The sequence below is a fragment of the Oncorhynchus gorbuscha genome, linkage group LG02 (assembly GCF_021184085.1).
Source record: "Oncorhynchus gorbuscha isolate QuinsamMale2020 ecotype Even-year linkage group LG02, OgorEven_v1.0, whole genome shotgun sequence".
NCBI lineage: Eukaryota > Metazoa > Chordata > Actinopteri > Salmoniformes > Salmonidae > Oncorhynchus > Oncorhynchus gorbuscha.
The window spans coordinates 13,436,331-13,448,107 of record NC_060174.1 but is presented as its reverse complement, the minus strand read 5'-3'; the positions used below and the strand labels follow the sequence as shown (position 1 = coordinate 13,448,107).

The following is an 11,777-nucleotide window of genomic DNA, read 5'->3' as shown; positions in this document are numbered from 1 at the left end:
TTATAATAAAGTCAAATGAGGCTAATTTAGAGTAGACTCAAATGTAGTTCTAAAACATTTGCTTTTTATGCCATAATATTATTATTCAAACTGTTGTTTTTGTTCGCAGGTTAGCTTTATACGTCTATGAATATTTGTTACACATAGGAGCACAGAAGTCTGCACAGACCTTTTTATCAGAGGTGAGTATTTACTACTAACTGGATATCGGTCCTATCCATGTGACCATACTTCAATAACAAACTAATTCCCATTTTGAATCAATACATGTCACTGTTTTTTGTTTGTTAAAGTAGGCCCTATTGTTCATTCAAAATGTTTTTTATTCTCCCCTTTTCCAGATCCGATGGGAAAAGAACATCACACTCGGGGAACCCCCTGGGTTCCTACACTCTTGGTGGTGGTAAGTGTTCTGTATGTCAATCAGTGTGTCAATCAATGGAGGCTGCTCATGGGAGGACGGCTCATAACAATGGCTGGGATGGAGTCAATGGACTGGCATCAAATGTGGTTTCCATGTGGTTGATGCCATTCCATTATACTCCATTCCAGCCATTATTATGAGCCGTCCTCCCATGAGCAGACTCCATTGATGTCAATACACCATATTGTATCATGTACATCATTCCGTTGCTTCACAACCTGTGTGTCTTGTCCACAGTGTATTTTGGGACCTGTATTGTGCTGCACCAGAAAGAAGAGAGACGTGTGACCACTCCAGTGAAGCCAAGGCCTTCCATGATTACGTGAGTTCTGCTCCTCCTCATAAGACTTGCTGCTGCACATGTTGCAGGGGTTCTGCTGAAGAGCCTGGGCCCATTTTCATCAAGCGTCTGAGTGCTGATGTTGGATCAGGTCTCCCTGTCCATATAATTGTATTCATTATGATCTTAAAGGGAAATCTGATCCTAAATCAGCCCTCCTACTCTGATATACTTTATGAATACAGGCCCTGGTTTCCTTTGAGCCTACATTAAATAAGAATGAGAGCGCACCCAGACAAGCGTATTTAAAAAGAATCAGGAGTTGGAAAGCAAACTTATGCAACCAGTACTTTCCTCTGCTGTGAGATCTAGACCTACTATATAGACCCATCATCCTTGTTTCCCCTTGTACGGTTTCGATGCCTTGGGTAGTGGCGATAGAGAGACGTTTCTCTGCCTCTTTGTTTCTTGGGCCATACCTTCTAATCTTAATTTAATTGGCATCCAATTGTACTCTCCTGCATATATAGCTGTTGTGTTGCTGCTGCACTCCTCTCTGGGTAGTGTACGGAGTATGTCATAGCAGTAGGACAGGATGTTTCAGAGCCATGTATGTGTAGCTGTTTATCAGGCTTTGTGAACTTCAGGTCTGTCTGATGGACCAGGTCTGTCTGATGGACCAGGTCTGTCTGATGGACCAGGTCTGTCTGATGGACCAGGTCTGTCTGATGGACCAGGTCTGTCTGATGGACCAGGTCTGTCTGATGGACCAGGTCTGTCTGATGGACCAGGTCTGTGTAGGTTCTAGTTTGCCAGGCTGTCCCGGCAGCGTCCTATAGCTGTCCATCCAGCTGACATCTTGCCCTGTTATTGGCCCTGATGATGACCCTCCGACAGTATGGAGCTTAAAGGCTTCTGGGAAAATGGTGCTGATGTCAGCATGTCCTGAGTCAGACATGTCTGATCTGATGTGGACCCCCCCCCCCTCCCTGTTTCTCTACCGTGCTGCAGCTCTCAGCTCTCAGCTCTCTCCCCACCTCATTTCATCCCCCAGAGGAAAAATTCAGACCTGGGTGTTGTTCATTAGGGCTCCAAACGAAAAGAAAAAAAACTGAAACAGGGAGGTGTTACATGGATCTGTCCAATGAGAAAGGCTCATTTTTATTTTCGGTTCCAAAGTGTTTTCTATTGTGTGCTCCAATGAACATGACCCTGCTCTGTTGTGGCCAGTCGCTGTTGAGCAATGTTTGTAAGCAGAGTTTGAACAAAATGGGTTCAGAGTCTCAATTATCTCAAATGGTAGTGGCCAAGAGTTAAAATATATATATATTTTTACTAAAGATGAAATTGTCTCCATCTTGTGCTAGAATGTATTTTTTCCTGAACTTGCAGGATGGTAGTAGCCTACTCCATTGGAACTCAAATTCATAGAGTTTGTAGTTTTTAGGATTTTTCCAAAACGGTTGTGGCCTGTCTCTAAACTTGGCTCTTGCATATCGACCATTTGCATATTGTGTCTTTTGCATGTTCAGAACACTATGCACTTGGGAAATGGCTTTAGTCTCCCATCATCACTCCTATCTCATACTACTGCTGGTCAGGCTTCTCCAGGACAAGTAGTCAAACTAGGGAGCATCCAAGAAGTCTTCCTCTTTCTATTTCCTTCCCTTTTCACTAGGAACCAAAACAGCCGAACAGGAAGGGGATCAACATGTTGTCCAATGAGCAATGCTTGTTTTCATTGCAAAAACATTTAGCTATGGTGTGCACTTATGAGTACACCCTTCACTGATCTAAGAAGACAAGATAGGAGCCAGTATCATAGCAGAAGCTCACAAAGGGATGTGCTTCACCTGTACAGTGCTGCATGCCACTAAGACCAGCCCAGACAAAGGAAAAGATGCAAGTAGGAGAGGAGGCCACTGTAGACTTGAGATCCACCCATTGTGGGGTTGACATCACAGGAAGGGGTTAAAGCAGGGATGTTGGGCCTTGTTCTTGCTAGGTCTTGTTCTTGCCAGAGAGGGTTGTCAAGGAAACAACAGCCCTGCCGATCTGGCAGGTGACCTGGGAGCCAGTAGGAGGAGGGAGCACACAGCTGAGCCACATCTGCCATTTCTTTCATTAGACCTAGTCTTTGTTATGCTAGCTAGCTAACAACCATACATCTTTAGCGTTAGGCTAGTGCTAGCCAACAGAAATGGACAGCTTTTTGACACAGACATGCTGTGATTGTGAAGAAGAGCAGTAGGGTCTGCAAATTAATAGGCTTGTTTGGCTTTTGAATACATTTGTTGACATGTCAATGAAACTAGTCAACTGTGTTATGTCTGTGGCGGTATCGAGAGATGGGATCCCTGTGTATCGATGTTGGTTCTTCCTGTGTTCACCTTAGGCTAGTACATGGACAGTGGGAACAGTGCTCTGACTTTGTTTGCGTGGGCCCAGACTTCCTTCTCTCTCTCTCGCTCGATCCCTCCCTTCTCCACCCCCTGTCTCTCTTCTATATCTTTCTCTTGCTCTCTCTCTCCCCCCTTTCAATTCAAAGGGCTTTATTGGCATGGGAAACATGTTTACATTTCCAAAGCAAGTGAAATAGACATTAAACAAAAGGGAAATAATCCAAAATTGACAGTAAACATTACTCACAAGTTTGAAATAATATAGACATTTGAAATGTTATATTATCGGCTATGTACAGTGTTGTAACAAAGTGCAAATAGTTAAAGTACAACAGGGAAAATAAATAAACTGATAAATATAGGTTATATTTACAATGGTGTGACTCCACTGGTTGCCCTTTTCATGTGGTAACAGGTCACACATCTGGTGTGTTTTAATCTGAGGGGAATATGTCTCTAATATGGTCATACATTTGACAGGAGGTTAGGAAGTGCAGCTCGGGTTCCACTTATTTTGTGTGAACATAGGAAGAGAAGACAGGCTATCGCAGCCTCTCAATATGCAAGGCCATGCTCACTGAATCTGTACATAGTCAAAGCTTTTCTTAATTGTGGGTTAGTCACAGTGATCAGGTATTCTGCCACTGTGTACTCTGACTTAAATGTAAATGTTTAGAACCAAATAACATTCCAGTTTGATCTTTTTTTATAGTTAATTCTTTCCAATGTGTCAAGTAATTCTCTTTATGTTTTCTCATTTGATTGGGTTTCATTTATTTTTTTGTGCTCTAGGGCAACAGTGTCTAGGTGGAATTTGTATTTGTGGTCCTGGCTGGGTGGTGGCTGGTGAGCTGGGCTATAGATGAGGGGTGCTGGCTGGGCTATAGATGAGGGGAGGTGGCTGGCTGGGCTATAGATGAGGGGAGGTGGCTGGCTGGCTGAGCTATAGAAGAGAGGAGGTGGCTGGCTGGGCTATAGATGAGGAGTGGTGGCTGGCTGAGCTATAGATGAGGGAGGTGGCTGGCTGGGCTATAGATGAGAGGAGGTGGCTATAGATGAGGAGTGGTGGCTGGCTGAGCTGGCTGAGCTATAGGCTGGGCTATAGATGAGAGGAGGTGGCTGGCTGGCTGAGCTATAGAAGAGAGGAGGTGGCTGGCTGAGCTATAGATGAGAGGAGGTGGCTGGCTGCCTGGGCTATAGAAGAGAGGAGGTGGCTGGCTGGCTGAGCTATAGAAGAGAGGAGGTGGCTGGCTGGCTGAGCTATAGAAGAGAGGAGGTGGCTGGCTGAGCTATAGAAGAGAGGAGGTGGCTGGCTGGCTGAGCTATAGAAGAGAGGAGGTGGCTGGCTGGCTGAGCTATAGATGAGAGGAGGTGGCTGGCTGGCTGAGCTATAGATGAGAGGAGGTGGCTGGCTGGCTGAGCTATAGAAGAGAGGAGGTGGCTGGCTGAGCTATAGATGAGAGGAGGTGGCTGGCTGGCTGGGCTATAGATGAGAGGAGGTGGCTGGCTGAGCTATAGATGAGAGGAGGTGGCTGGCTGAGCTATAGAAGAGAGGAGGTGGCTGGCTGGCTGGGCTATAGATGAGAGGAGGTGGCTGGCTGGGCTATAGATGAGAGGAGGTGGCTGGCTGAGCTATAGAAGAGAGGAGGTGGCTGGCTGAGCTATAGAAGAGAGGAGGTGGCTGGCTGAGCTATAGATGAGGGGAGGTGGCTGGCTGGCTGAGCTATAGATGAGGGGAGGTGGCTGGCTGGCTGAGCTATAGATGAGGGGAGGTGGCTGGCTGGCTGAGCTATAGATGAGGGGAGGTGGCTGGCTGGCTGGGCTATAGATGAGGGGAGGTGGCTGGCTGGGCTATAGATGAGGAGTGGTGGCTGGCTGAGCTATAGAAGAGAGGAGGTGGCTGGCTGGCTGAGCTATAGATGAGAGGAGCTGGCTGGCTGAGCTATAGATGAGAGGAGCTGGCTGGCTGAGCTATAGATGAGAGGAGGTGGCTGGCTGAGCTATAGAAGAGAGGAGGTGGCTGGCTGGCTGAGCTATAGAAGAGAGGAGGTGGCTGGCTGAGCTATAGATGAGAGGAGGTGGCTGGCTGGCTGAGCTATAGAAGAGAGGAGGTGGCTGGCTGAGCTATAGATGAGGAGTGGTGGCTGGCTGGGCTATAGATGAGGAGTGGTGGCTGGCTGAGCTATAGAAGAGAGGAGGTGGCTGGCTGGCTGAGCTATAGATGAGAGGAGGTGGCTGGCTGAGCTATAGAAGAGAGGAGGTGGCTGGCTGGCTGAGCTATAGAAGAGAGGAGGTGGCTGGCTGAGCTATAGATGAGAGGAGGTGGCTGGCTGGCTGAGCTATAGAAGAGAGGAGGTGGCTGGCTGAGCTATAGATGAGAGGAGGTGGCTGGCTGGCTGGGCTATAGAAGAGAGGAGGTGGCTGGCTGGGCTATAGATGGGGAGTGGTGGCTGGCTGAGCTATAGAAGAGAGGAGGTGGCTGGCTGGCTGAGCTATAGATGAGAGGAGCTGGCTGGCTGAGCTATAGATGAGAGGAGGTGGCTGGCTGAGCTATAGAAGAGAGGAGGTGGCTGGCTGGCTGAGCTATAGAAGAGAGGAGGTGGCTGGCTGAGTTATAGATGAGAGGAGGTGGCTGGCTGGCTGGGCTATAGAAGAGAGGAGGTGGCTGGCTGAGCTATAGATGAGAGGTGGCTGGCTGGCTGGGCTATAGAAGAGAGGAGGTGGCTGGCTGAGCTATAGATGAGAGGAGGTGGCTGGCTGAGCTATAGATGAGAGGAGGTGGCTGGCTGGCTGGGCTATAGATGAGAGGAGGTGGCTGGCTGAGCTATAGATGAGAGGAGGTGGCTGGCTGGCTGAGCTATAGATGAGAGGAGGTGGCTGGCTGGCTGAGCTATAGAAGAGAGGAGGTGGCTGGCTGAGCTATAGAAGCTGGCTGGCTGAGCTATAGAAGAGAGGAGGTGGCTGGCTGGCTGAGCTATAGATGAGAGGAGGTGGCTGGCTGGCTGAGCTATAGAAGAGAGGAGGTGGCTGGCTGAGCTATAGATGAGAGGAGGTGGCTGGCTGGCTGGGCTATAGATGAGAGGAGGTGGCTGGCTGGCTGGGCTATAGATGAGAGGAGGTGGCTGGCTGGCTGAGCTATAGATGAGAGGAGCTGGCTGGCTGAGCTATAGAAGAGAGGAGGTGGCTGGCTGGCTGAGCTATAGAAGAGAGGAGGTGGCTGGCTGAGCTATAGATGAGAGGAGGTGGCTGGCTGGCTGAGCTATAGAAGAGAGGAGGTGGCTGGCTGAGCTATAGATGAGAGGAGGTGGCTGGCTGGCTGGGCTATAGAAGAGAGGAGGTGGCTGGCTGAGCTATAGATGAGAGGTGGCTGGCTGGCTGGCTGGCTGGGCTATAGAAGAGAGGAGGTGGCTGGCTGAGCTATAGATGAGAGGAGGTGGCTGGCTGGCTGGGCTATAGATGAGAGGAGGTGGCTGGCTGAGCTATAGATGAGAGGAGGTGGCTGGCTGGCTGAGCTATAGATGAGAGGAGGTGGCTGGCTGGCTGAGCTATAGAAGAGAGGAGGTGGCTGGCTGAGCTATAGATGAGAGGAGGTGGCTGGCTGGCTGGGCTATAGAAGAGAGGAGGTGGCTGGCTGAGCTATAGATGAGAGGTGGCTGGCTGGCTGGCTGGCTGGGCTATAGAAGAGAGGAGGTGGCTGGCTGAGCTATAGATGAGAGGAGGTGGCTGGCTGGCTGGGCTATAGATGAGAGGAGGTGGCTGGCTGAGCTATAGATGAGAGGAGGTGGCTGGCTGGCTGAGCTATAGATGTGAGGAGGTGGCTGGCTGGCTGAGCTATAGAAGAGAGGAGGTGGCTGGCTGAGCTATAGATGAGAGGAGGTGGCTGGCTGGCTGAGCTATAGATGAGAGGAGGTGGCTGGCTGGCTGAGCTATAGATGAGAGGAGGTGGCTGGCTGGCTGAGCTATAGAAGAGAGGAGGTGGCTGGCTGAGCTATAGATGAGAGGAGGTGGCTGGCTGGCTGGGCTATAGATGAGAGGAGATGGCTGGCTGAGCTATAGATGAGAGGAGGTGGCTGGCTGAGCTATAGATGAGAGGAGATGGCTGGCTGAGCTATAGAAGAGAGGAGGTGGCTGGCTGAGCTATAGAAGAGAGTAGAGGGCTGGCTGAGCTATAGATGAGGGGAGGTGGCTGGCTGGCTGAGCTATAGATGAGGGGAGGTGGCTGGCTGGCTGGGCTATAGATGAGGGGAGGTGGCTGGCTGGCTGGGCTATAGATGAGGGGAGGTGGCTGGCTGGCTGGGCTATAGATGAGAGGAGGTGGCTGGCTGGCTGAGCTATAGAAGAGAGGAGGTGGCTGGCTGAGCTATAGATGAGAGGAGGTGGCTGGCTGGCTGGGCTATAGAAGAGAGGAGGTGGCTGGCTGGGCTATAGATGAGGAGTGGTGGCTGGCTGAGCTATAGAAGAGAGGAGGTGGCTGGCTGGCTGAGCTATAGATGAGAGGAGCTGGCTGGCTGAGCTATAGAAGAGAGGAGGTGGCTGGCTGAGCTATAGAAGAGAGGAGGTGGCTGGCTGGCTGAGCTATAGAAGAGAGGAGGTGGCTGGCTGGCTGAGCTATAGATGAGAGGAGCTGGCTGGCTGAGCTATAGATGAGAGGAGGTGGCTGGCTGAGCTATAGAAGAGAGGAGGTGGCTGGCTGGCTGAGCTATAGAAGAGAGGAGGTGGCTGGCTGAGCTATAGATGAGAGGAGGTGGCTGGCTGGCTGAGCTATAGAAGAGAGGAGGTGGCTGGCTGAGCTATAGATGAGAGGAGGTGGCTGGCTGGCTGGGCTATAGAAGAGAGGAGGTGGCTGGCTGAGCTATAGATGAGAGGTGGCTGGCTGGCTGGCTGGTTGGGCTATAGAAGAGAGGAGGTGGCTGGCTGAGCTATAGATGAGAGGAGGTGGCTGGCTGGCTGGGCTATAGATGAGAGGAGGTGGCTGGCTGAGCTATAGATGAGAGGAGGTGGCTGGCTGGCTGAGCTATAGATGAGAGGAGGTGGCTGGCTGGCTGAGCTATAGAAGAGAGGAGGTGGCTGGCTGAGCTATAGAAGAGAGGAGGTGGCTGGCTGGCTGAGCTATAGAAGAGAGGAGGTGGCTGGCTGGCTGAGCTATAGAAGAGAGGAGGTGGCTGGCTGAGCTATAGATGAGAGGAGCTGGCTGGCTGGCTGAGCTATAGAAGAGAGGAGGTGGCTGGCTGAGCTATAGAAGAGAGGAGGTGGCTGGCTGGCTGAGCTATAGAAGAGAGGAGGTGGCTGGCTGGCTGAGCTATAGAAGAGAGGAGGTGGCTGGCTGAGCTATAGATGAGAGGAGCTGGCTGGCTGGCTGGGCTATAGATGAGAGGAGATGGCTGGCTGAGCTATAGATGAGAGGAGGTGGCTAGCTGAGCTATAGAAGAGAGGAGGTGGCTGGCTGAGCTATAGAAGAGAGGAGGTGGCTGGCTGAGCTATAGAAGAGAGGAGGTGGCTGGCTGAGCTATAGATGAGGGGAGGTGGCTGGCTGGCTGAGCTATAGATGAGGGGAGGTGGCTGGCTGGCTGGGCTATAGATGAGGGGAGGTGGCTGGCTGGCTGGGCTATAGATGAGGGGAGGTGGCTGGCTGGCTGGGCTATAGATGAGGGGAGGTGGCTGGCTGGCTGGGCTATAGATGAGGGGAGGTGGCTGGCTGGCTGGGCTATAGATGAGGGGAGGTGGCTGGCTGGCTGGGCTATAGATGAGGGGAGGTGGCTGGCTGGCTGGGCTATAGATGAGGGGAGCTGGCTGGGCTATAGATGAAGGGAGGTGACTGGCTGGGCTATAGATGAAGGGAGGTGACTGGCTGGGCTATAGATGAAGGGAGATGGCTGGCTGGGCTATAGATGAGGAAAGGTGGCTGGCTGGACTATAGATGAGGGGAGGTGGCTGGCTGGCTGGGCTATAGATGAGGGGAGATGGCTGGCTGGCTGGCTGGGCTATAGATGAGGGGAGGTGGCTGGCTGGCTGGGCTATAGATGAGGGGAAAAGGGTGGCTGGCTGGGCTATAGATGAGGGGAGTTGGCTGGCTGGCTGGGCTATAGATGAGGGGAGTTGGCTGGCTGGCTAGATGAGGGGACGTGGCTGGCTGGCTGGCTGGCTGGCTGGGCTATAGATGAGGGGAGGTGGCTTGCTGGGGTGTGGGGCTTCTAGATGGGGGAGGTGGCTGGCTGGGCAGCTAACAGGCAGGGAAGCAGCTCTGCATCACGGCTCGTAAAGCACAGACCCTCCCTCCTTCCCTGGCATATTCACGGTGGGTCTGACAGATGGTCCCCTGGGAACTCCGTCGCCATGGTGTCAGCTGCTGATTGATGGCTGTCAAGGAGCTAAGGGACAGATTGGGAAAGGGGGAGGGGCCACTGTAGCATATGCCCAGCGACCAAGGGTGGAGCAGAGGGAAAAGGGGAGAGGGAGAGAGAGGAGGGGGGAAAGGAGAGAGAGGACAAGGTGAGATTGTGGGAGGGAGGGCAAGGGGAGGGGGAGAGAGAGATAGAGGAGAGGGGGGAAAGGAGAGAGAGAGAGAGGACAAGGCAAGATGGTGAGAGGGGGGCAAGGGGTGGGTGGGAGAGAGAGAGAGAGAGAGAGAGAGAGAGAGAGAGAGAGAGAGAGAGAGAGAGAGAGAGAGAGAGAGAGAGAGAGAGAGAGAGAGAGAGAGAGAGAGAGAGAGAGAGAGAGAGAGAGAGAGAGAGAGAGAGAGAGAGAGAGAGAGAGAGAGAGAGAGAGAGAGAGAGAGAGAGAGAGAGAGAGAGAGAGAGGAACAAGGTGAGATTGTGGGGGGAGAGAGAGATAGAGGGGGGGGAAAGGAGAGAGGAGAGAGGACAAGGCAAGATGGTGAGAGGGGGGGGGGCAAGGGGTGGGAGGGAGGGCAAGGGGAGAGAGAGGGGGGAAGGAGGGAGGGGGAGAGGAGGGGAAAGGGAGAGGGGGGAAAGGAGGGGGGAGGGTGAGAGAGGGGGAAAGGAGGGAGGGAGAGAGAGGGGGGGAAAGGAGGGAGGGAGAGAAAGAGGGGGGAAGGAGGGGGAAAGGAGGGAGGGAAGAGAGGGGGAAAGGAGGGAGGGAGGAAAGGGGGGGGAAGGAGGGAGAGGGGGGGGAGGGAGGGAGAGAAAGGGGGGGGAGGGAGGGAGAGAGAGGGGGAAGGAGGGAGAGAGAGGGGGGAAGGAGGGAGGGAGAGAGAGGGGGAAGGAGGGAGGGAGAGGGGGAAGGAGGGAGGGAGAGAGAGGGGGAGGAGGGAGGGAGGGATGGAGGGAGAGAGAGGGGGAGGAAAGGATGGAGGGAGAGAGCGGGGGAAGGAGGGAGGGGGAAAGGAGGGAGGGAGAGAGGGGGAAAGGAAGGAGAGAGGGGGAAAGAGGAGGGAGGGAGAGAGGGGGAAAGGAAGGAGAGAGGGGGAAAGAGGGGGAGGGAGGAAAGAGGGGGAGAGGGGGAAAGGAGGGAGAGGGGAAAGGAGGGAGGGAGGGAAGGAGAGAGAAGGGGGAAAGGAGGGGGGGAGAGAGAGAGGGGGGAAAGGAGGAAGAGAGAGAGGAGGAGGGCGGCAAGGAGAGGATGGTTGAGTAGTAGTAGAGAGCCTGAGAGTTCTCTTCTTTGGGTCCTACTGCAAGGCCTTTCAGTTTCAAGTTTTATTGTCATGTGCGCAGGTACAGTTGTACTATAAAGTAAAGTAGAACAAAATGCACGAGGAATAGAAATAAGAAGAACACGATTAAGTAAGGGTCAGTGCCATATTTCCAATGTGCAGGGATACTGGAGTGGTAGATATATAGAGGGGTAAGGTGACTAGTAGGGCTGGGAATTGCCAGGCACCTGTCAGACTTGTTGCTCTGGTACAGCTTGCTGTGTGGAAGCAGAGAGAACAGTCTAAGGCTTGGGTAGCTGGAGTCTTTAACAATTTTCTGGGCCTTCCTTACACCGCCTGATATAGAGGTCCTGGATGGCAGGCAGCTCAGCCCCAGTGATGTACTGGGCTGTCCAGACCACCCTCTGTAGCGTCATGTAATCGACCGGTTGCAGTTGCCATACCAAGCAGTGATGCAGCCAGTCAAGATGCTCTCAATGGTGCTTTTTGAGGATTTGTGGGCCCATGGCTTCAGAGTGGCGCAGCAGTCTAAGGCACTGCATCTCAGTGCTAGAAGCATCACTACAGACCCTGATTCGGTTCCAGGCTGTATCACAACTGGCCGTGATTGCGAGTCCCGTAGGCCGGCGCACAATTGGCCCAACTTCGTCCCGGTTTGGCCGGTGTAGGCCGTCATTGTAAATAAGAATTTGTTCTTAACTGATTTGCCTAGTTAAATAAAGGTTAAATTAAAATTTTAAAAATCCAAATCTTTTCAACCTCCTGAGGGGGAAGAGACACTGTCGTGCCTTCTTCACTACTGTGTGCATGTGTGTGGACCATTTTAAGTACTTAGTGATTGGACACAGAGGAACTTCTCTCAACCCGTTCCACTACAGCCCCGTCGATGTGGATGGGGGCGTTTGTCTGTTTCTGTACAGAGAGCACAACAACAGCGGCTGGGGCCTACCCTTTCCTAACCCCTCTTTAATGACTTTGTATGAAACAAGGACAGCTTTGCCTAACTCTTAAACACACACACTGACCCAGAGGCATGGATCTAGTCTGTCATAAAGAAACCCT

At 52.4% G+C, this 11,777-nt stretch overlaps 1 protein-coding gene across 4 annotated transcripts in view; it reads left to right on the top strand.

Moving 5' to 3' along the window:
• Positions 1-11,777, top strand: part of LOC123997436 (single-stranded DNA-binding protein 3-like) — a 30,326-nt gene that overhangs the window by 2,277 nt on the left and 16,272 nt on the right. For all 4 annotated transcript variants that reach the window (XM_046301682.1, XM_046301672.1, XM_046301698.1 and 1 more), the window contains exons 3-5: positions 110-182; positions 342-403; positions 662-746. In XM_046301682.1, coding sequence (XP_046157638.1) covers positions 110-182; positions 342-403; positions 662-746 — 220 coding nt within the window. The remainder of the gene's footprint in view (positions 1-109; positions 183-341; positions 404-661; positions 747-11,777) is intronic.